The following is a 25,716-nucleotide window of genomic DNA, read 5'->3' as shown; positions in this document are numbered from 1 at the left end:
GGCCCGTCGTCGGTCACGTGGGGCAGGCGGGTTTTCTGGTGTATGTACGGCCGGCTGCCCGCCATCACATCGCCGGCCGGGCGGCGTTGGCCCTGCTGCTCTGCTCCGCCTGCTCTCCCCGCTGTCGCGTCCTTTCCGTCTCGGTAGCGTGGGGTGGAAGAACGAGGAAGGGACGATCGGGTCGGGCGGGTGGAGGCGCGGAGGGAAAGAAAGAAAAGAAAAGGGGAAGAAAAGGGGAAAATGAAATACAAAGCAAAAATTAGTAGATGCAAACAATATTAATACCTAGACGATCTTTACCAAAATAAAAAATAAAAATAAAAATTTACCAAAAAAAAAAAATACCTAGACGATGTGAAAATGATTTTTTATTAAGGCCAAATTGGTCCTTAACTTTTATGCAATTTATTTTTAAATATTTAGTCAAAATTTTAGATGTTCATATTAAAATTGTCAAATCACGGGATTATGAGGTTATTGCCATAGACGCTCAATGAATGTGTAAATAGTATGCGTATTGACTTAGTAAAGCACCTTGACACGTATATGCTTAGCTCAAGGTGACATTCCCAGCTTGACTACTCTTCATGTCCATCACATTCCCCTACATTAAGACCCACCCAGAATTTACTCAAAATCATCTTCGTGGAGTGTCATCCTCAAAGAGAAAAAGAAGCAATCAAGAAGCAACTCATCTCGTTTGGCATATCAATAAAAGAGCAAATGACTGTCCAACTCAGTACATGTCTCACGTTTCAACCCATGAAGTCACCTTCCTTTAATTTGTCTTCGATCGCCAATCCCAGCCAAAGATCTCCCAAGTCCATGTCCTCCAATCTTGGCTCTGGCTCCACCTCCAAGTGAGTTTTCTAACGTTTCACTCTTCCATTCACTCCTGCCTTTTGGATCTATTGAGAGTGTGATTTAGTCTTTGATGTTGAATGCGTGTGTGTACTGTGTATCTTTTGCAAGAACAATACATACCTTATGTTATCATCGAGAGAAACTATGCTTTGTGATAGTTCCCTTTTAAGAGGTTGAATCGGGCATCTTCAATTCATCCGTGTTCGTCTAGCTAACATATGAAATCCCTTGTGCTCACATTCGAGCGCTCTTCTTCTCTTACACCACATTCACTTGAGCATCGGAGTACCTAATTATGAATGTGACAATGACAATTGTCAAACATCTTTGTGTAGGTATGCAACATAAAACCATTGTCAATGATTAATGTGATCTCAATTGATTTGACCTCAATTCTGAATTTGATGGGAGAATTATTTAAAAAGTCATAAACCTATGGCAATTTTATTAATTCAATTATAATTTTTTTTTTGTCAATTGAATTTTAAACATTTTGGAATTGTGCCAATTCAATTAATCCGGCCAAATTTGGTCAATCGGCACTTATCGTCTAGCCAACACTCATGTAGACAATTTTTTTAATAATGATTTTTTTTTGAATTTTTTTGAATTTTTTTTAATATTTTCTTTTTCCCCTTTTTTTTTGCCCTCCATCCTCCTCCTTCCTTTGGCTAGTCATCAAACCGAGGCAACTGTTTAGAGGCCACGGAGGATCACCGAACTGAGGCGAGCTCGCCGAGGTAGGGTGAGCTCCTCGCAAGCTCACCCAACCACGGCCAAGGGTGAGCTCAACCTCGCCCTTGCTTAGCGACAATGAGGTTGAGCTCGCCCTTGTCCAATAACGATGAGGTAAGCTCACCTTGCCTTGGCGAGGTAGCCTCAGTCTAGTGACCTACCCTTGCTTCTAGCCAATCACCTCGATCTAGAGACTAGCCAAAAGGAGGAGGATGGTGGAGAAAAAAAGAGAGAAAGAAAAAAGAAAAATAAAAAGATAAGATAAAATAAAAAGATGAAAAATTCCAAAAAAATAAAATATTATAAAAAAATATTCATGTTAATGTTGGTTGAACGGTCAATGTCAGTTGACATTCACGTTATTGCCGGCAGCCAAATTTTCTAAGATATGGGCAGAAGAGATGGTTTTATATGAATATTGGTTAGAGACGAATTTTCTAAGCTATAGCGAGAAATATATTTATTTGAATGTTGGTTGGAGCTTCGAGCTTAGCTATTGTCAACTTTTGAGCCGTAGACTTCGATTCTTCCCTGTCCAACTCTCTCCTATTCAGCTTGATCGACCAACAACAATCGACACCGGCATCCCAACACCCCCACTCCCAAGTACCTTAGTTAAAAAAAAACCTCACTTATTGAAGTTATCTATGGTCAAATAAATAAATAAATAAATAAAACAAAATAATAAAATGACAATAACGATTGTCAAACGTCTTCGTGTAAGCATGCAACACAAAACCATCGTCATTTCTGAATGTGATCTCAATTAATTTGACCTCGATCGTAACATACGAAGTAGCTTCTTTTACAATTTTTCTATGCTATGGTCAGAAGAGATGCTTTCATTTGAATATTGGCTGGAGACGAATTTTCTAAGCTATAGTCAGAAGAGATGCTTTCATTTGAATATTGGCTGGAGACGAATTTTCTAAGCTATAGCCAGAAGAGATGCTTTCATTTGACTATTGATTGGAGCTTTGAGCTTAGCTTTTGTCAACTTTTGAGCTGTAAACTTCAATTCTCACCTGCTTTCTCTTGACATGGCTTGTTGTCTCTTTCGATTATGGATTTGATTTCTTGTAGTTTTTACTGGCGAAAATTGGAGTCTTCGTTTCTTCCACTCCGTTATGTTCTTATATCTTGCATCTACAAGATATGTGATAATTGCTAATATAAGAACTGCCAAATGGCAACATTAGAGAGAGGGTGGAACTGACCATTGGATTTAATTTATATGAGAACTTGTCAAATCAATCCTAAATCTATTGTACAGATATTGATTAAGTCCTAAACTTTTTAATTTTGCCAATTAAGTCATAATCCTTCCTATGTAATTCCAATATAATTATTCCGATTAATTTTCATAGGAAATTAAGGCGGGACTGAATCGTCATGTCAATCTTGTTTAAAGCTATACTTATAAATGAATATTATTCCGTTAACTTCTATGTATCTTTAACAAAATGAAAGTGGGCAAAAGCTTTTGTGATTGGTGGGGAAGTTGTTATGAAATTGTAGGTGGTCCCATAGAGTAATGAAAGGACAGGGCTTCATTAGTATAAACAATACTAACATGTGCATTAGATCCGGGGCCAGCACCAACCACCACACTAGCACGGAACTCATAAAACTATGCAAAGAATTAGGCAGGCTTTGTGCCCTGGTCAATTCTTATGTTAAGTTTAGATTCCTGAGTATCAACATGCCAACCGGCCAAAGTTTTTACAATCCATTTGAATCCTCAATCTACTTCATGATATTAAACGCATGGGGTGCACCCTTTCACGATTTGACATTTAACTAGATCCAGCATCCAATTTGTTTCTTGCTTGTAACGAAATCACTAATTATTCAAATGTTTAATCTAGGGAGAACGTCAAGAACCCTTCTGTTCATCGCAGGGAGGCACGTGTTCAGGTAACCCACTCCATGCCACCCGAAAAGATCGAAATATTCAAATCCATGGAGGATTGGGCCGAGAAGAATGTATTGGTTCACTTGAAACCTGTCGAGAATTGTTGGCAACCACAAGACTTTCTGCCGGATGCAGCATCAGATGGATTTGAAGAACAAGTTAGGGAACTTAGGGAGAGGGCTAGGGAAATCCCTGATGACTACTTTGTTGCTTTGGTTGGAAGCATGATAACAGAAGAAGCCCTTCCTACTTATCAGACAATGCTTAATACTTTGGATGGAGTTAGAGACGAGACAGGTTCGAGCCTAACACCTTGGGCCATTTGGACAAGAGCATGGACTGCGGAGGAGAATAGACATGGTGACCTCCTGAACAAGTACTTGTACCTGTCTGGACGAGTGGACATGAAACGAATTGAGAAAACGATTCAGTATCTGATCAGGGCAGGGATGGTGAGATCCTACCTCTACTATGACCAACTAATATGCAAGTCCATCAACACAAAATCACTCATATGCATGCAAATCTTGAGCATTTAAAAGGGACACTGAATGCACTGGAATCATTTTGGTAATATGTATGACCATCGCAACTCATAATGTGGATTGCCATGTTCAAAAATAAGTTATACCTCTGCAATTGAACATTTATGCAGATGACTTTAAACTTCAAGAGTCATCCCCGAGGATTCAGTTGAGACAGACGCCACAAAAATTTAAGGCAACTCTGTACTTTTTGGGGCTAATTACCTCTCTTTATTTTTGTCCCAGGATCCTTGTACGGAAAACAGTCCCTACCTCTGCTTCATATACACATCATTTCAAGAAAGAGCAACGTCTATTTCTCATGGAAACACTGGCAGGCTTGCTAAGGCACATGGGGAAATGAAATTGGCTCAAATTTGTGGTACGATTGCATCAGATGAGAAGCGTCATGAAACAGCCTATACAAAAATCATGGAAAAGCTCTTCGAGATCGATCCAGATGGCACTGTCTTGGCACTTGCTGACATGATGAGAAAGAGAATCACTATGCCAGCTCATTTGATGTATGATGGTTGTGATGACAACATTTTCTCCCATTACTCGGCTGTTGTACAGAGGCTCGGTGTTTATTCGGCAAAAGACTATGTAGATGTCCTGGAGTTTATGGTGGGAAGGTGGAAGGTGGAGTGTCTGACTGGACTTTCAGCAGAGGGAAGAAGAGCCCAGGATTACGTGTGCGGTTTAGTACGAAAAATTAGAAGGCTGGAGGAGAGAGCTTCGGAAAGGGCCGAGGAAGCACTCACTATTCCCTTTAGCTGGATTTCTGATAGACCAGTGAAGCTTTAGGGTATAAATTTACCATATGGCGGTTGAAATTAGTCTTTTACAAGCTTGTAGTCACAAGATATTTAGATGACAATAAGAAAATCCCAAGTCGTGTAGGGATATTGCAGTGACATGATCTGTTCAACCTATAGACTCTGTATCTCTGCGTGCTAGACAAATATTACTACTGGACTGATTTGTGCTAGTTAAAATGGTGCATGCATCATTGCAGTTGCTTATGTTGAAGATTTCCAACTCGTTGAGCCCAAATGTTCTATGTTGGTTGTACTGGGAGAAATGCCTGAGAGATATGTACTTGATGAACTTATGAGGCTAATGCATACTGGGTTTTGAGAAGAGAATTACGGACCAAGATCACTAGTGAGAAAAGGAGTAATCATCATTTTAGCTGTTGCTCTTGTTAAGGTGGCGTATCTGGTACAGAAGCCATAATAAACTTGGAAAAAGCAGTTTTAATAGCTATATTTCTTGCATGTGAGCTACATCACCTCCGACAAAAATGAGCACATATCCACTAGTTGATTTTGTCTCATTTAAATCTGAAATCTAGATAGTATCGCGGTATTCTTTTGATACAATGAGAAATTCACTATATAAAATATCATTCTCTCTTTTGTATTGTGTTGCATTTTTTGTCTCAACTATTGTTTGACTGTCAAACATATCACTTTTTCTTTTTCTTTTTTTAAAATAAAAGTTAATTTATATGCATTACCATGTTCAACATAATCAATAAATGTGGCTACACGATATAAAGTAACTCAATAGTGGACAAAGGTATTTGATTTCAATAGCGCACACAGACTCAATCGAGCACACATATACCGTCATCATCTCTTAAAAAGATCGGGTCTAATCAACTCAATTTTCGTTGCATACAATTGAATATGGTAGTGAATTTTTTTCAACAACCATCCAAAGTTAATTTATGCAAACATAGCAATAAATATTAAAGCTCTGAATATTCTTGGATGCCAAATCATCTTAGGGGAAAAAATGAATCATGTAATGGCGAATTGATGGAAATTTTTGTTATATATTTCGATTATACTATAAAAAAAACCCTAGTACATTTGTGACAAATCTACCAAAAATTAACTTTTTAACTATTGAAAATTTCAAACTGGTACACTTGTAACAAATTTATCTTCCGTTAATTTTTGTTAAATTTTAATATCAAATTACTAAGTTAGATAATACTTGATAATTAACTGGTATATCGGTTTTGAGCTAAAGAATCCGCTTGTCACAGATGTATCAATTTGTGATTTTTCATCGTATTAATCTAATTTAATGTAAACTAATGAATGGTAAATTTGTCACAAATATACCACTTTAGATTTTTTATTATCAAAAAGTTACAACTAAATTTGTCAAAAGTGTATCGATTCGGAGTTTTTGATAATCAAAAAACTAATTTTAGATAAATTTGTTACAGATATACTAGATTGAGATTTTTGTGGTATTAATCCTATCTCTTTTGACATCTAACATGGACACATCACAAGAAAAACTGATTTTCATAAACTTGATTGACAAATTACAAATGATGAAGAACTAAAAGATTAACTAATCACGATTTCCTATTTCTTCACTTAAACGACCAGTGATTCAGAAAAGAACATAGTACAGAGAGCAGAAAAGGAACACGTGTGAATGCTCACAAGGTTGAAGAATGAGGGGATGTCAGAGACTTTCGGATTTTTTTTTTCAGTAAGCTAATTCATGAGATAAAAATGCCAGATTATCCATCAAACTCAATGGCCACATAAACTTGAGAACTTACCTTTTTAATCCCAAAAAACAAAAATTAAATATGAACCCTATTTCTTTCCATATCTTTTTCCAATTTCCGTTTCTTTCTCTTTCTAAATGGGCACACGGAATCCCAATGTGATTTAAAGATTTCACTAAATAGGTAATTGAAAAATTTGTAAGCATCTCCACAAGAGAGTATGGAAGTACAAATTTATAACATATGCTTGATTTGATCGCTTATATTCAAAGAGAACACACACAATAAGATTTCACAAGAAACTCGATTACAAGACTTCGAATTTTAACTTTGAATGAAAGAATCACGAACTAACAGACACTTTAGATGCCATAATAATAATTTAAAAAGCTTGACCCCATTCATTAACGGCGGACTTTACCAATTACTGCATGGTTGTTGACACCTAAATTTTGGTGACCCGTTTAATTATTTATTGCATTAAAAAATTAGGGGTTAATTTTATCCCTAAAAAAATAGTTAATTGCATAGCATATAGTTTTAGGTACATTTATTTTTAATTTGCATTTACATTGGGCCGGTGACGGATGGGTTCAAATTGATGCTTCAGAAACTTTAAATTGATGAGTTGGGCTAAGCTCACGAAGAAAGCAAATTGGCCCAAGCCCGTATCCTTAGGAAGATTTTATGAATTTATCTTTGTGAGATTTCAATTCATAAGCAAATATTGCATTTGGAAAGGCAAATATTGCGTTTGGAAAAGAAATTTTTATGGATATGATTTTAGAAAATTAAAAATCCTAATCCATGGCCTATAAATAGATTAATACGCGTAGGGTTTTGGGGGCACACAATCGATACATACGGTCACAATTCTGAAAAGGGAGGACTTTGAATACACGGCACACAGAGAGAGCTTTAGAGAGAAAAAGTCAAAAGGAGAAATCGTGGTGGCTGGGAAAGTGATAATTTCAGAGAGAACACACGAGATGGAGAGAGAGGGTGTGGGTCGTCTTCTTCCTTAGACGACTGCTACCGAGCCCCTACATCTCGGCGACTCGACAATATATATATATATATATATATATATATTTTTTTTTTTTTGCCATAAGCTTCACGCCAATGCAACGCTGCGGGATCTTGTTGCCGATTTACCACTCGCACTGCTGCCGCAAGCCCAAGTTGCTGCTATTTGTGATCCACAGCCCGAGCCGACGACGATTGAGCTTGCTGCTCCGGTGTGCCGCGCTGCTCATCACGTCGCTGACGACACCAGCAGGCCATCTAAAATTTCAGATTTGTGTGAAGGTGTCTCTTGCGGGTCTTTCCAGCGAGTTTCCTGCAACGAACAATTTTGGTCGGGTCACATCAAGTTGCGGCAACGTGTTTGGTTCCATGGAGACCGATCCTGTGAAGTCCTGATTTTTATTGTTCCTATAGGCTTTTTGGCGTGTTATCCCACGGTTTCATCGCTCATTGCATGCACAGAAGACGTCATATTTTTTATTCCTTTTGAGACATAGAAGTGGCCTAAGAGCTTGGTCAAAGTCTTCATTGGAGGCTCAGACTCACGGAGAGATTTGTATAGCGAGAGTTCTCACCTGATTTGGTGACTCATCGGTAAAATCAAAGTTCAATGGCCACGCTTGACGACTTTCTTGCAGATGTTCCAGGCGTCCTTGACGTGCCCGAGACCTCCACCGATCCAGTTATTTTGCTTTCGTTTGAATTTTGATTAGTGCAGGTCTTCCTTGATCGAATCCAGTCACCGCCCCGATAATCCCAGCGAATCTCCGAGCAATACTTGTCCTCCGGCATCACTAGCAACAACCTTTCCCTGATCGAGCTACCACCATGCTGCACCCCTTGACCGTGCACACCACACCGCTGAGCACCACCACACATCGCCGGTCACCCGTTGAGCGGATCCTGCTCGGTTCAAATTCAGTAACATTATTTGTGGAACCAAGTAATTATCTTATCTAAATTTGATTTAGATATTTTATTGCCTAATACATGCTTTTCAATATCTTATGTGCATATGTGAATTAAGAATGTATTTCCGATTAGGATTTATTGCCTAATTCGCAACCGCACACGGATTTTTTATTCTATCTATAAGGCTTTAGATGGAATAATTAATCACGTGGGAATAAAATTGATATCTTGATCTTTAAGGCTTAAGATCAATTTATCAATTTTATTAGCGAGAAAAATCAAGTTTGATTTAGATATTATTCATTGATCTGAATGATATATGGTATATTTGATGAATGGCTTGGTACTTGGCTCATCTTAATTGCTTTATTTATCTTTAAATATGTTTGAGCTAGATTAGGTTCACATTAGAATGTTGCATGCTTTAGGATTATTTGCATATTTAGACTAAGCATTTTATTTATCATGAATTTTCAAAATAGAAAAAAATAAAAAATAAATCTAGGATGTTAGATTTTTGTTTAGATTTTTGTTTCACTAGCTTAAATTGTATGTTTAATTATTTGACATTTTTATTTCGAAATTAATTAAAAAAACAACAAAAATCGTCATGCATATATCATGTAGAATTAGGGCATCCTTTGTACGTCATTGCACATTAGAATAAAATTCACTTAAAGTTTAGATTGATTTAGATAGACTGCATCTTAGGTTAGAGATTGCTAAGTTAAGATAATATCTTGGTTTAAATTAGGGTTTAGCTTGACCTAATCCTTGATATAATTCAGATACAATCTTAATTTAGCTAGATAATTTTCACATTTTTCTAATTTCGAATTTCATTAAAAAAATTACAAAAAATGCCTTAGGATAAGTTAATTCCATAGATTGCACATATATTAAGAAAAAAAAATTAGCTAGATGTTTTATTTGCTCTGAGGTAAGTTTTGCAATTTATTTATTGCTTTACTTGGGTGTTAAATTGGTGGTTTGCGCACCCGCATGATTGCTTCATATGTTAGGGAAATAGATTTAAAATCAATCCAAACTGCCTACAAAAATATTTTTGAAAATAAAAGAAATGGTACCGAAAGGGCATTAAAGAAGTCTAGTGTAACCAAGTCCTTGTATCCAAAGTCTTTGGTTCGTAGGAGTAAAATAATTCTCCCATTATTTTACTTAGGTGTCTAATCAACCTACCATAAATTGATTAGTGGCGACTCCTAAATCCATCAGCATGTTAAGAAATTTGAATTTAAATCGCGAATTGATATGGGCTTGGGAGAGCCCGAGTTAAGTCTAGGCTTAACAATCTATTAGCCAAACCATGTTCACCTCGAAAATTTGGTCGCGACAATGGTATATAGATAAGCTTAAAAACAGCATTTGGCAATTGCCCTTTGGTAACCAATTTTTATTGCTTGAAATTCAGTAATTGAGATTAACATGTGATGCTTTAAGAATTTTTAATAGCCCATTAAAATTGCAAATTCATGCTTTGTTAAATTTTGAAGAGCTATAAGTCTAGAGAAAAAGATAATCCACCATAATTTTATCTAACATATCTTCTTATAACAATGTGGGATTTTTCTTACAGCTATCATCCTCTTCTAACTAGATACAAAATTTGGATCGTGGTAGTTTAATTAATCGTCCAGATATTTTGTTGTTGGGAATTTCAGTCTCTGGGAATTTCCATTACTCATCTATAGACAATGAAACATGTTTTTATATATAGATAGGTGAAGGCCAAATAATTAAGAAGCTAACATTATGTCCTAATCATAATTTATTCCAATATCATCTTCTATGTGTCCGTAGTAATTACGAAATTAGATGTATTGCCATTGTAAAACATAAATTACACATTCACCATTAGAATGTTGGAATACGGTAGAATTCGGCTGTGGCATCCCAAAATTCATGACAACCTCTGGAGTGCCATGAACTATGATTAGGTAATGGAGGTGCCGTTTGATTTTGTATTAGCCATTGAGTTAATGAATTTCAATTAATATAAGGCCAAGCATTGTAAAGGATGATTTTTGGATGGGGGCGTGTCTTCAAGTGACCCAAGGAATTATTAAAGTGCAAATTGATATAGAAAATCTTATTCTTGGTAGTGCACTTTATAAGTAGAATTTTATTGATTTAAATTATAGAGTTTTGTGGGCTTATAAGTTGAAATTAGGTGTTTATTTAATTAGGGATTAATGGAATAGGAATAGGAGGGGGTGGGCTGATTTTTAGGCCCAAAGCCCATCCAACCAGCCCACACCAGCCCCCTATTCGACCAGCCCATAAAGGCCCAAGTGTGTTGGCCCATAGAGCCCATTGGGCTGTTGGCGCATGGAGGGGGAAGGAGGAGCCGCATGGCTTCCTCCAAGTGTCTTCAACAAAGGAGACACTTCCTCCAAGTGTCTTCAACAAAGGAGACACTTGTCTCCTTCTTAGGGACAAGTGTCCCCCATGCAAAATAAGAATGCATGCAATATATATCCAACCAAAAAGGAAGAGAGAGAGGGAGTGGCTGGTGGGGGGGGCTGTCGTCCAAGAGAGTTGCGAGAGAGAGGGAGGCCGAGGAGGAGGAGGAGCTCGCCTGTCGCCACTTGCACGCCATCCGTCCATCGCCGGTGTGCCGTTCGTGTGTCGCTGTCCGCTTGGTCTTTGAGGCAAGTTGGGACTGATTTCCACCCTTGCATGTGTGCCTTGCATGTGTGGTTGAATTCTTGGATGTTTAGAGGCTAGAAATCGAAGTACATGAGGTTTGTTCTTGGAGATGCATGCTGTTTTTGTGTGAACCGCCTGAACCAGAATCTTGTGAGAGCTTGCATGCATGTTTTGAGTTCGATTTTGACTTTAATTTCTTCATTAAAGTTGTAGCCAACATCTTAAAATACAACATACTAAAATTTAGTGCAAAATGATGGAGATTTAAGGGGTAAAACCCTCATCCTACGGAGACACTAGATCTGGAACTGTTTTGCTGACCTTGTGGTAGATTTGTGGTTGCATGTTGATTTTTATCAAGAATATCTCTTCGACTTCTCCATGAAACTTGTAGAGAAAATCTTAAAGACTAACATACTCAAATTTGAAGTAAAATGAACAAGTTTAGCCTAGCGAATCGACTTACTCTTGAAGACGGTAAATCTGGAGACGCGGTACTGGACACCCGAGACTTCATGGACCCATATGATGACTATAATATGAAAATTTGACTTAGATCCCTTAATGAAAGTTGTAGGGGACCTCTTGAAGTAAAACATATCCAAATTTCAGGGGAAACGAAGAAGAATAAGTGGGTAAACACTCGGTATTTCGGAGATACATACACTGGACGTTTCGGTGATAGATCCAGAAGCTTCGTACGACTGTAGAAAATTATCTAAAACGAATATGGCCTAGAAGTCTTCATGAAAAATATACTGTGGCATCTTAGCTACAACCTGATAAAATTTCATAATTTTCGGAGGTCGTTCGGGTATTTTAATCGAATTATTTCAAAAACTGCACATTCTGTTTCTATCCGAAATTTCATGCTGTATTTGTGTGAATTATATCTTCTTGTGTGGAACTCTATTGGGCATGTATTTTTCATGAAATTATTATCTTATTATCTTGCCTATCACATGCCTTGATTTCATGATTTTTGAGAAGCATATGGATATTTAATTTAAATATTTTCTAAAATAGTATATGCTGAAATTTTGTAAACTTCGAAAATGCATGAAATATGGACCATTTTAAATTGCATGGACTCCATGAATTGTATTGTTATGGATGATGGTGTCTTGCTGCATGTACGATAATGATTTGAGATGCATGTATGAATTCAATGATGAGTATGATCTTGGTTGCCATCACATCGCATGCCATGTTGAAATTGAGCCATAATTGTGAATGTGAAATTGAAAATGAGATGTATAAGAACATGCATCATGGTGATGAGAAGACCGTCGGAGGTGTGAGCCGACGATGCCTCGGGAGTGTCGAAATGCCCGGTGGTATATGATACGTAATTCCAGGGGAGGCCCGGTGGTATGTCAGTACGTAATTCCAGAGGGTAGGGGAAACCATTTTCATGGCGAGCCCCGGAGATTTCCTCGGGAGTTTCAAGATGCCCGGTGGTATACGGTACGTAATTCCAGAGGAATGAGGGATCCTGGTGGTATGTCGGTACGTAATTCCGGAAGCCTTGGAGGTTTGTGCCTGGGGGGATGCCTCGCGATGCTAGTTGGGATGCGAGATGCCCGACCAGGGAGTGTAAATGCCGAATGCCCGGTTGTATCTGGATACATGCCCGGAGGTTCCTCGTGATGCCAGTTGGGATACGAGATGCCCGGAATGTGGGGGTGCCGGATGCCCGGTTGTATCTTGGATACATGCCCGGAGGTTTCTCGCAATGCCAGGATTAGGCGCGAGTGATGAATGTGGGATGCAAACATTGGTCCCGGGAAAGAGAAATGTGGCGGTCCAAAATGAAATTGAAATTGAATTATGCATGATGATATATGCATGATATGATGAGATGTGCATGGATACATGGTAATGATGATGGTACATGTGATATGATGATATGATGATGATGTTACATGCATGGATGCATGGTAATGATGATGGTACATGTGATATGATGATATGATGATGATGTCTATATGATGATGATGGTACATGAGGTATGATGACATGTGCATGATGCCATGGTATGTTGTGCATGGATGCTTGTATGACATGTGATGTTATGATTGTGATGATTACATGGCATGATGTATTGAGTGGTTTATTTGTCATTTACTTGCTAAGTGGTTGTACTCACCCATTTTAGGGAATAACATTTCAGACTAGATAAGATCCCTCTGCTGCCAGTGCTACCAGTAGATGGATCAAGTGGTTGGATATGATTGCGAGGAGGAGGATATCAAAGGGAGGAATTTTTGGACGCCGACACTAATCGATGGACTTTAAGTATTCGACTGTTAGAAGAGATGTCGGTCATCTTTTGAAGTATAGCCGAGTATAGAAACATTAGCATTTCGATGTACCGACTAAAGATGTCCATCTACTTTATGTAAATAAACGTGTTCGGCTTTAACTTATATAAGATGTTTTAGTAGGTGTGCATTGTTTTCTGAATATAGGGAAGGGAGTTTGTTGGATGTGCTTCAGTATATGAATTGCGCAAGGGACTTATCAAAAAAAGAAGAAGAAGTGTAAACCCCCTATGTTACATGGACCCGTTGCAATTGAAATGGTATTAGAGTAACATGTTAATAAGGAAAGTAAAAGGTAAGCGAACTGTGGCGACCCTAACGGATCGGGGGCCGTTGAGGGGTGCCACATCGGCTATAAAGCTAATATATTATACGCAGGTAATGAACACTAATCCAGAAAGCTATCGCTCTAGAATAAAATGAGAGAAATATATTATATCCTGCCACACTCAATTTTTGATTAATTTGTGTTGCACAAAATAGATTGAATGATGTCTTTATTGGATGAGATCATTGTAGATAGTATATGAACTAGGGGTGTCATTGAGGTGGCTTAATAAGCCACTTGTGGAAGCTCCTAAGAACTCAATCAGCTACAAATCCTTTTTGTCTAGATGTTTAAGTTGTTAGGAAATAAGTTAATGATGTATTTATTAGCGTATAACTTAACACTCGTCCTCGCATCCGGGCCGGTCTAACATTGGCAAAACAGGTTGTGAATAGAGTCACTTTAACTGTATAATCATTGTATCAGAAAACATGCATAATAATTGTAAAAGAAGATTGAGGAATGAAGCGTCAAGATTTGAATTTTAACATAGTTATGACGCCGTACTTTTTCTAAATGTTTAAATTGATAAGACAGGGCCAACATTGTGCAATGTCAGACACATTTTTAGCCACTAAAACCGGATCACGCAGTTAAATAAAGTTTAATTGTATACCGTATAATGATGGGCTTACCAACCTTGAACTTTCAAGTGCAGGTAGTATGAAGTAGTTATGACTCATCTCGTAACAAGTCCAACATCCAAAATCCATGAGATCCACTTGGAGTTGCTACCGCTGATTTTCCCTTCCTGTCCTTGACCCTATCAAGAAATTTTATGTATTATTGTATCTCATGCATTAACATGAGAACTGCCTATTCAAGTCCATTGACTCCTTTGGAAATGCACAATAAGTGCAATTTTCGGAGTCTCTCCTTTGTTCACTCGAAGCTTTGTAGGCTCGGTCTGCATGGACCGACCTTTATATAATAATACTTTTTGGATGATGATAAATGTCAGTCAAGGTGCAAACGATTCTAGAGTTGGCATGACACAGTTACGCCCCCTTGTAATTTTCAGCATAATTCATATAAACGCAAAAACAAGGAAACATGACTAACTAAAGAGACGTGCTTGAAATACCAAAGAAAAAGAAAGACAATCAAATTGAGCCATCTTTCAATTAGAGAGAAATAAATCTACAGGAGAGATGAGCGAAACCACTTTAGTGATTAGAGCGACAAATGCTAACTTTACTAGGGTCGGCGGTAGTTTGTCAATCGAAACATAATATACAAAATAGAATTTTCGAATCAAAACAGCTAATTATAATAAAAAAGAATAATAATAATAATAATAATAAAAGAAAATAATAATAATAATAATAATAATAATAATAATAATAATAATAATAATAATAATAATAATAATAATAATAATAATAATAATAATAATAATAATAATAATAATTGTCATTGTTAATCCGTGATTCTTTATAAGTAGTTATTAAGAGTTAGTGTGTTTATATAAATGCTTCAAGATATTAGTCACACATACTCGGTAAATAAATTTAGTATATACATACATACATACATATATATATATATATATATATATATATTGATACATCTCTCTACTTTCATATAGATCTGTTAATCTCTATACTTCCTTGTTTTCTCATATAGTACTCCGATCCTAACCCCTTTATGGTATCAGAGCCAGGAGGAAAGTATAGATAGTCTTTGTAAAAACATACTCTCAGATCGAGAGCCATTCGTTGGCATCCTTCTTGTTTCTACAGAGTGGTCCAGGCCGTAAGTCCCTGAGTGGCTGTTAGACCGTTAGTTTAGCTCAGTAACGGTTCGAAGAAGGAATAGTTCCGATCTTAAGTATGAGTTTACATAGAAGATCTACATCTTCCTCTAGTTCTTTATCACAAATGGACTCAGATCCAAGTCCTATACATAGAGAAGAAGTAAGAATAGAAGATTTCAACAAATCTATAGAAAATTGGGAAATTCCTAAAATACAGCTTAAGGAAATATACAAGCAATCAAAATTGAAGTTTTTCAAAAAATCAAACTATGTCATAACTACTGAAGAAAGAGATGTTCCTCTTTCTAATTCTTATGAAAAAATACATCTTTTGAACAAAGAGTCCATTCAAAAGCATAAACAAAAATACAATTACATTCATATAGGACTAGTCCAAGTAGGAGTCAAACCTCTTACTAAAGAAGGCCTTAATACTTCCATTCTCTTAGTCTTACGTGATGCACGTCTTTTAAACTACGATGAATCCATTCTCGGTACTGTAGAGACAAGTCTCTGCAAAGGACCCATACATTTTGACTGTTATCCTAATTTTTCTGTATCCCTCAAAGATAAGAACATCCTTAGAGCCCTAACACTCCAAATCAAAACCCATAATTACAAAGTGGCAGATGGTTCTATTCCTTTAGCCCTTGTTTATAGAATTCATTATAAAGCCATGTCCTCCGCCTTTGGAGAAAATGCTTTCAAACATAGTCCCCGAGGAGAAACACTTCTCCTCCAAACTAACATTTCTAGAGCTAATACAACAATTCCTAGGTCTATTAATTGGAACCAAGTTACTTTACCAGAACAATGGGAATTAGAAAACCAAATTCCCCAACAAGTTGTTCAAAATATAGATCCGATTAATGTCATTCAACATCCAGAAGGAAGAGTGACCATTAGATTTCCTAGAAGATCTTTCGATTCAAGATCTAGTCCTTCTTTTCATAATTCTTATACAAGATCCATAGATCTTAATCCTAATCTTCCTCCTATAATCACCATTCCTCCTAGTACGCACAGAAACACTCCTCCTCCTAGTATACATAGAGATACTCCCACACACGATACAACACATTTACCTCCGTCCACCAGTAGAATTAATCAAGAGACACCTCCTGAACCAGAAATTAGTGGTTTAGATAATAGATCAGGGATTTCCAGGCCAGTTTATCAACAAAACCAGCCTGAACCAGTCCTAGAAAGTACAGACTCCCCTCATCATTCTCCTACTTATTCTCAGATGATAGATGCTGAGCTTAATGTTTTAGAAAAACATTTTGAACCAAACAAAACTTTTCTTAATAAAGAATAATAAAGGGGTTAGGATCGGAGTACTATATGAAAGTAGAGAGATGTATCAAAAAGGAGAATGATGTATTAGAACAGGAAAGTAAATGACTTAAATAAAATCACGAGAATTAAAAATAATGTAAAGATTGAAAGCAATATATAAGATATAAAGTAAGAGTATGCATAAGCAAAAACCAATCATGAAGGTGGTCTGAACTTGTATTAAATAAAGCTGAAAAGCTGAAATTACATGTATTGAAAGATGCAGAAACTTAAAACATCAAGTCATCCACTAGGGCGGTAATCCGCACTCCAGGGAGTATTGATGTGTATTACAAGAAATGGTTAACCAACTATCATGTAAGTTGGTAACCTTGTATAAAACTATGTATGTGAAAACTAACTTACTTTGAAACCAGAGGATACAAGGTAAGAGAGCTTGGAGATGGAAGAGATGAGGATGGAGATGGAAGGGGTGATGGGTTACAAGTGAGAGAGGGAGAAGAAGAAGAGAGAAATCTGGAAAATTTCGAGCCCGTTCTTCTATGTTGAGGGGTGTATTTATAGTGGGTGCTACAGTGCTGAACAGTGTAAAGTGAACAGTACTGAGTGAACAGTGTAAAGTGAATAGTGAATAGTGAACAGTGTATGAACAATGTATGTCTATTACGCTACGGTGTATAGCCTTTGCGCCATTCGTAATAGTGTTGGCATGTGATGTCTTGAGTTAATCTCTGTCTAGATTGATCCCGTAGCAGTCGTCTTCATTAGTGTTTCCACTGTGATGTGACTGGGAGGATCCGTCTTGACTGTCTTGAGATTTGGAAGATCCACATTGTGATTCTTCCGCTTCCGTTAGCATTGTCCTGAGGATGTTACAGTATTCCTCTCTGTTCTGGACTGCAGCGAGTGCTGCACTTGCCATGGATTTTTCCTGTAAGAACGATGTATTTGATGGGGATGCGATTATTTGTGTTTTCTGGCTATTTAGCCATGTTTTAACCGCAACTTCGGATCATTGATCAAGAAATCTGAATCCATCCCACCATTTTGTTTTGTATTTTCGGACAAGTACTGGTACACCTGGTTTATTGGATGTATTGTATTCAAATTCCCAGGCTGTTACCCAAGAAATTCTGAATATTATAAAGAAATGCATAAGGCATGGGAACCTTATATCATGAGGTGTTGGTATGAATTGTTCACTGAAAATCTTGTATCCTTGTTTGACTGTGGGGTGTAATATTATTTCTAAAGGACCAAAGAGATCCCACCAGGAGTCAAACCAGTTTGGTAAACTTTGTCTTGGGAAGTTGTCTTTGAAGAATAATAACCAGGAGTGTTGGAAATTTGTATTCTGTCTGAAAAAGACGTTCCACCAAGCTTGTTGGTAGTCCCAATATGTATATGAGGAGGAGTATGGCAGGCTTTGGGTAAGTCTGGTTTGGAATTTTCTGGGTGTATGGGGTGAGGCTCCCAAAGTGTGAGGGGTGTATGACTTTACTGATGGATATAGTGGAATAAATGATATTTTATGTATTGTTTTTATCAGCAAAGTGAGTGAACCTTGCCGATTCTGTTTCCACTAAAATTTGCTCATAATAAGCAAGGGTTTTGTTTGTATTGTGAGGTTTGAAAAGCCAATTTTTTGGAAATATGTTTTTTGCAAATTTGATTGGATCTTCATCGAAGAATCCGTCTTCCATGATCAATATTTTTTGAAAAGATGTTTTGGGGAAAAATTTTGATCTTTGAGAAAGAGGGGTTGCCTGAGGCCTAATAACCACCTCACTCGAAATTCTTTTGTATTCCGCTTGTTTTTGTGTAGCAAGCGGGGAAGGATTGTTACTTACCTCTATGGCACTGGATGGCTCTTTCTTTACGTTCTGTAAAGACTGGGCAAGTAACAATATTGTTTCTTTGGTAGTATGTTGGCTAACCGATTAAGGGCTAGCATGGGTTCGATGATATGGGTTACGTTGTCAAAGGTGTTTGCTGTAAGAATGTTTGGTTGTATTCTGCCATTTGGAGCCATGTCTTGACGGATGTTAAGCCTTTTGGCTTTGGTGGTGTATTGGAGGGTTTGGCAGTGGCTTTGCCTTTGCCTTTATCTTTGTCTTTTTTGGATCTTGGCATGATTGTATCTCCTGTAAAAATTCTCTTGTGAGAAAATCAGGTAATGAATTTGAAGAACCATTTATAAATTCAATGTCAAAATCGAATACTGAAAGTATGGCTTGCCATCTGGCAAAAATTTGTTTTGATACAATGTTTAAAACGTCTTTTTGTAAAACGTCTTTGGCTGATTTGCAATCAATCCTCAAGAGGAATTTTTGATTTAATAAATCTCCTTGGAATTTTGATATAGATAGAACTATAGCAAGTATTTCTTTTTTGATTGTCGAATAATTTTGTTGAGTGGAATTCCAATGTTTTGAAATGAACTGAACAACTTGTTCTTTGTTGTTATTGACTTGTTTGAGAATACCACCATATCCTAATTCTGAGGCATCTGTTTCAACTATTTTGAAAGTGGAAGGGTCAGCAAGGTGTAAGCATGGTATATCTTTTACATGCATTTTGATTTGTTTGACAATGTCTGTATGGACAGAGGTTCATGGTGGAGGATCCTTACGTAACCTTTGGTGTAAAGGTTTACAAAGGATATTTATATTGGGAAAGAAATCTAAAATATAATTGAGACTACCCAAAAACCTTTGTAATTGAGTTTTGTCTTTAATCTCATCGGGAATTTATCGGTAAAAGAGATTGATATTTCAATGGGGGTTATAGTATTTAAATGAATGTAATGGCCTAAAAATCTAATCTTTGTTTTGAAGAGTGCAATTTTAGTAGGAGAAACTACAAGACCATTTTATATTATTATTTTTATGAAAGTAGATAAATGTTTGAAATGTTGTTCTATATTGGAAGAAAATACTAGAACATCATCTATATAAACTATGATGTATTCTGAATATGGATTGAAAATCTCATTCATAATTCTTTGGAATTCTGAAGGGGCATTTTTGAGGCCGAATGGCATAACATTCCATTCATATTGGCCAAAATGGACTGTAAAGGCTGTCTTGTATTTATTCTTATCACTAATTTGTATTTGCCAAAATCCTGATTTCATGTCAAATTTTGAAAATATTTTTGATCTATAAAGTCTGTTTAACAAATCTTTTTTATTAGGTATAGGATATCTTATCCACCTAAGGGCTGTATTAAGAGGTTTATAATTAATAACTAACTGGGAACTCCTCTTTCAAGTTCAGCATTTTTATTGACATAAAAAGCAGAACAACTCCAAGGTGATTGGCTTTTTCTTATGAGTTTTTTATCTAAGAGATCTTGTATTTTTGTTTGACAGTATTTTAAAACTTCTTGATTCATTTGTGTTGGGCGAGCTTTGGTAGGTATTTTGTTTTCAGAAAAGTCATGTTCATAAGGTAAATCAACGATATGCTTTTTTCTTTCCCAAAAGGCATTGGGTAGAGTAGAACATATAGTTTTCTCTATGTGTTTTTGTAGGGAAGCTATTTTCTCTATGATGTTTGGTTTTATAAGATTTTCTTCTATTCTTTTGAATTCTAAATCTTCTTTTAAGAACTCAAGTTGATTTTCTTTGTCTTTTATAAGGCAATTTATTTCTGAAATAGAATGTTCTTGTAAAATATTTAAGCTTCTCTTTTGTGGTTTTGTTATGAAATTGAAAGTGATTTTTCTATTTAAAGCATGGGTTTCAATACCTTCGTTGGTAACTGTAAAGGGTTGTATTAATTGTATAAAAGGTGTTCCAAGGATAATCTGTTGCCTCATGTTTTTAACTAAAAGAAAAGATGTTTTGTAAGACATTTGGTCTTTTATTATTAGGGCTTCGGGTAACTTGTATTGTATATTTAGTTTGTCTCCTGAGGCTGATTTTAAGGATTCAGATGTTTTATCAAAGTATATTGTTGGAACAAGGCCTTCCTTGATACAATTGAGGTCAGCTCCTGTATCAAAGAGTGCCTGTTGTTTCAATAATAAACTCATTGTTGATTTTTATCATAATATTTATTATCAATTTTCTAGATGTTATTTCTGTTAATAACATAAGGAAGGCTGGATCCGGAATATCGATGTATTGGTGATTTCGTTTTGATCTTATAATTTTGTTTTTCCTTTTATGACGAGAGATTTTATATCAGAAATCTCTTTTTTCATATCTAACCGTGTTGCTTTCAAGGCTTGAATTTCTAATTTTTGTTGTTTTATTTCATTTTGGAGGTCATTTATATTAACGGGTCTAGACGAGGTTTTTTGTTTCTATTCAAGATGTCTTTTAAATTGTAAGAAGTATTGGGCTTGGAGGTAATATTTAGGAAAGAATGAAGTCTGTCTAAGTATTCTTTCTTGGCTTCTGGGTCAGTAATCTTATCAGCAGTGCTAAGGAGAAATTCTTCCTCTTTTGTTAACATGTTTATTTCCGGAATGGGTTTTTCAGGAGAGGCGTCTTCATAATCAGAATCAGAAGAGGAATCTATTTCATTAATCTGAAGACCGTCTTCCTCAAGAAGTTCATCAGAAGAAGTATCACCATTTTCTATGAATATGTTATTTAACTGGTTAAGAGTATTGTCATCAAGAGAGAGTTCATTTAATTTTTTATTAATCCTACAGTATTTTGAAATATGACCTTTTTTACCATATATATATATCTTAAGTATTACCGTTATAGAATGACTCATGGACCACATACATTCACAATCATTGAATGCGGAACTCAACCGATCAATGCTCATAAGAGATCCAATTAATGGTTGATCAAGTCCCAGCAACATTTCTTTAATTGTTGGGACTTTGTAGGGACCATTGCGCACATGCAATGTCTCAAAATCAAGCAAATGACTATGATCATGCACTTGTATTGTGTAACACTTGCTTTTCCTCTTTCCTTTTGCATCCGCCATGCCTTGAGCTTGCCCACTCCCAAGGCATATGGCTACTTTGGCTATGGAGCTTGACCTCGAACCTGAGGCTTTGGGAGGCAATAGCCACTCGAGTTCCAAGCTCGGCCTCAAGCTTGTGGCAACTGCCACTTGAACTTCAAGCTCATGGGCATGGTGGCCCGAGCTTTGAACTCCCATCCATGGCAACTAGAATTAGACACTCGAGAACACAGACACTCAATATGAAGTTTCTAGCTTTCATGGACACAAAGTTTGAGCTTGAGCCTAAAGTTGCTAGCTTGAACTTGAGCTAGCAGCAGCCATGGCAACTTGAGCTTGAGGTTGTGACCATGGTTGCCATATCACGAGCTTACAGCCATGGCCACCTGAACTTTGACATCTTGCCGCCATGGTGTAACTTTAGCTAAGCTTGCGGAAGCCATGGCCGTTGGAGTTTCGGGTGTGTGGCTATGGATGCTCCATGGAAAAAAGTAACGGAGAATATGAGGAAAAAGCAAGTGAGAGAGAGGAAAAAGTAATAGATAGAGAGGAGAGAGAAGTAAGGAGAGAGGAAGATTTTTGGAAGGTGAGCTTGATGTGACACGTGCTACCCAATAATAGACTAATATTTAGCTGAGTCAATATTTTTTCAGTAGCGTGAATGAATGCGCAAGTAACACGTGTATTGACTTTATAGAGCATCTTGATCGATATGCTTAACTTAAGGTGAGATTATAGCTTGATCACGGTTCGTGTCCATCCCATTCTCCCATATAAAGAGCCCCTAGAATTTGCTCAAAATCATCTGTGGAGTCTCTTCCTCAAAGGAAAACAAGCCAATCAAAGAGCTACTTATCATATTGACACATCAATGAAACAGCACATGGCTGTTCAACTTAGTACATTTCTCGCTTCTAAACCCATGAAGTCACTTTCCTTTAACTTGTCTTCTATCACCAATCCCAGCCACAGATCTCCCAAGTCCATGTCCTCCAATCTTGGCTCTGGCTCACCTCTAGGTGAGTTTTCCAACATTCCCCTTTTCCATTCACTCTTGCTTTTTGGAGCTAATGAGTGTGATCTAGTATATGACGTTGAATGCATGCATGTACTATGTTGCAAGGACTGTACATACGTCGTGTCATCGTTGAGAGAAAAGAGGTTCAATCGGGCATCTTCAATTCACCGCCTTGAAGGTTCGATATTATCATCCGTGTTCATCTAGCCAACACATGAAGTCCCTCGCACTCACACATGAGTTCTCTTTTCTTCTCTCACGCTACACTAATTTGAGCGTTAGAGTGACTATTTTTTTTTCTTTTGGTGCCCAGGGGAGGTGATTACCAAGTCTCTTTATGATGAAAAGAAAATATCATCCATGGAGAAATTCTGAGGACTGGGCTTCTTCATGCTTCCTCATCCAAAATATTCCTTAAAAAAATAATAATAATCATTTTTGAAGCTATTTCCAAAAGCATGCATTAGGTTACTCTTGTTTGTTTTTCTAACTCATTTACTTCATGTTTCAAAGCATAACAAAGAGGCGTTTGAAAATAATGCATCAATTTTCAATGATAGTGGGCCCGTTAATTTGGGAACATACATTCGAAGGAAAAATAGGCGTGGGGGCAAGGGATCATTTTTTAGCTAATCTTGATGACATCTCCCAAGAGTGAAGAAAACATTAAGCACTACTTATCCTCTTACTTGTCCTGAGCGATTTCCTTGCACATCAATAAGAAATCGAGGCCAAGTCAAAAGAAAATCATCTAGATTCCAAAGTGTGATGCGTGGCACATCTCGTTACAATTTGTATGACGAATTGGGACACTATAGAGTCTAGTAGTGACACGACTGAGACAAAATCTCGGTCCGAGCCAAAATGGATGTGCAATATGAATTTACTCTAATGTTGCATGGTATCCTATTCATGCACGTTCTCTTGTGCAGGGGCAAAAACGGATTTTCAGGGACAATCCAAGAACACCCATTTCAAAGACAATCCTCTCGTGGGGGACAATTCCTTGAATGAACGCTCAAAATCATGTTTTTCATACTTATGAAAGCATATTTTGAGTGTGGTAAATTGTTTGTTCTGAAGTTGGCAATTTTTCATGCTTAAAACTACTGAGCTCCTTTAAAAAGGATTTTGCATGATGACTCTTACATGTTTAGTCCACCAATTCCACTAAAGAACATCAAGATGGACTAATTCAATGAATGATGTGGAATGGATTAAGCATGCTAAATGAGACGCATCAGAATGATGAAAGGCAAGCCTTATCTTATACACAGTCCCCTACTTATACACTTGTGAGATGAGTGTGGGAAGTTTCATATTTGCAAGGTAAAGAGTTCTCCCGCAAAATGTACGATGACCGAAATGATGAGGGGCAATTCATTTCTCTATCCCAAACGCAACAAGCGATCCATTGCTTAACCCTTTTGAGCCTCATACACTTATGGAGTTTTTTTTTAATATATTACCCATGTCAAGAACCACCTCACATTGGGGCAAGTTAGAGATAAGACAGCATCATGAGGTGAGGAAAATGAAAAGAAATTTCTTGCTCTCACTTGCATTAATCTTCAAGTCATACTATTACATTGAATTCAAGTGCCTTAGGATGACGAATGGCATTTCTTTCTCTATCTTATACACTTATATCATTTGCATAGCCCACTTGAACCTGTAATTTCATTTATTTAAACCCAGTTGGTGATCATCCCCCACATTGGGGCAAGGCAAAATGCATATTAAGACCCTTGAAAGTTCAAGTATCATTCAGAGTGTAATTGCTTGACGCATATGTGCAAGAATTGAAATTAAAATAGAATTAAGGGGCATGAAAAAGCAGTGTGCTTGGTAAAAGTAAGGTCATAGCCCATAGATGAAAAAAGAGAGTCAAGATAGGTGATTATCAATTGCAAGAATTGAATCCCAATGGAGAAATACTCAAAGAACTCAAATGCTGAGTTTTTACAATCAATCGGGCACTTCATGAAGACAATCTCCAATGGTGAAAAAGAAAACTAGTGGCAATGCCAAGGTGATCATCAACTCTCGCCCTTTACACATATTTTGAGCCTACTGATCCTTTCGTCCCTTGCAAAGTCTCTTATGATTAGGGCACTTGAATTAACATAGGAGTTCATATGTTTTTAAGCATCGCTCGAAGAAGTGCGAGCAAGATTATTTCTTTATCATTTTGCAGGGTTCTTGACTTGTAAAGCCGAAGATGATTGTAGAGTTGTTTTTTCAATAGCCTTGACTCAAAGAGTCCCTTTGTTAAGCCGTTGACCGAGTCCACATTACAGCCCCTATTAAAGACCTTTCAGATTGGTAAGGTCGTATCGCTTGCGAGAATACTCAGACCCTTGTTGGTATGATGATAGTGAGATGGAGTGATTCTCCTAAAATAACCCTTCTGAATGAGAGTGAGCGAAAGTCCTTTCTAATTGAAAGTCTCTCATTTAGCATTCTTAAGAAATCTATGTCATCGTCTTGAACGCCAATTCCCTCCTGTGGAAATTTGGGTGATGCAAATATTGTAAAGTCATTATGCATAAACCTTGATTGAATTGATGAAAACCTACTGAACTTTGAAATGTGCATTCTAGAGTAGCTTAGATTGTCTACCTCTTTGATGAATGCATATCAGTTTTTGCTCTAAGCATGTCTGACAAGTAATATTTCCTTGAAGACCAAGTGATACTTGACGTTCAAGTTGCTCCTTGAAGCCTTGAGATTCGGCGTGCTTTCGTAGCCCGAAACCTTTTTCACTGACCCGGCGTGCTTCTGTAGCCTCGTGTCATTTTCTTGACCTGGCGTGCTTTCGTAGCCTGGCATCTTATATTGACCTGGTGTGCTTTCGTAGCCCAGGGTC

At 37.2% G+C, this 25,716-nt stretch overlaps 1 protein-coding gene across 2 annotated transcripts; it reads left to right on the top strand.

Moving 5' to 3' along the window:
* Window positions 1-653: 653 nt before the first annotated feature.
* On the top strand, window positions 654-5,136 carry LOC104416145 (stearoyl-[acyl-carrier-protein] 9-desaturase, chloroplastic). 2 transcript variants are annotated; one of them, XM_039299410.1, is made up of 3 exons: window positions 654-860; window positions 3,501-3,966; window positions 4,285-5,136. In XM_039299410.1, exons 1-3 carry the CDS (start codon window positions 724-726, stop codon window positions 4,843-4,845), a joined length of 1,164 nt encoding a protein of 387 aa, XP_039155344.1. In that variant the 5' UTR covers window positions 654-723; the 3' UTR covers window positions 4,846-5,136. The 2 variants fall into 2 exon arrangements, with proteins under 2 accessions (XP_039155344.1, XP_039155343.1); XM_039299409.1 differs by having other exon boundaries at window positions 3,468-3,966; window positions 4,285-5,135.
* Window positions 5,137-25,716: the final 20,580 nt, after the last annotated feature.

This window comes from Eucalyptus grandis, chromosome 8, assembly GCF_016545825.1.
Source record: "Eucalyptus grandis isolate ANBG69807.140 chromosome 8, ASM1654582v1, whole genome shotgun sequence".
Taxonomy (NCBI): Eukaryota; Viridiplantae; Streptophyta; class Magnoliopsida; order Myrtales; family Myrtaceae; genus Eucalyptus; species Eucalyptus grandis.
This window is presented reverse-complemented; position numbering and strand designations above follow the sequence as displayed.

Excerpts from the sequence above, each read along its gene's own strand:
- LOC104416145 (XM_039299409.1), top strand. The coding sequence starts at position 724 with ATGACTGTCCAACTCAGTACATGTCTCACGTTTCAACCCATGAAGTCA. Across the intron at positions 861-3,467 it reads GGCTCTGGCTCCACCTCCAA|GGAGAACGTCAAGAACCCTT; the intron begins GTGAGTTTTCTA and ends TGTTTAATCTAG. Across the intron at positions 3,967-4,284 it reads ATCTGATCAGGGCAGGGATG|GATCCTTGTACGGAAAACAG; the intron begins GTGAGATCCTAC and ends TTTTTGTCCCAG.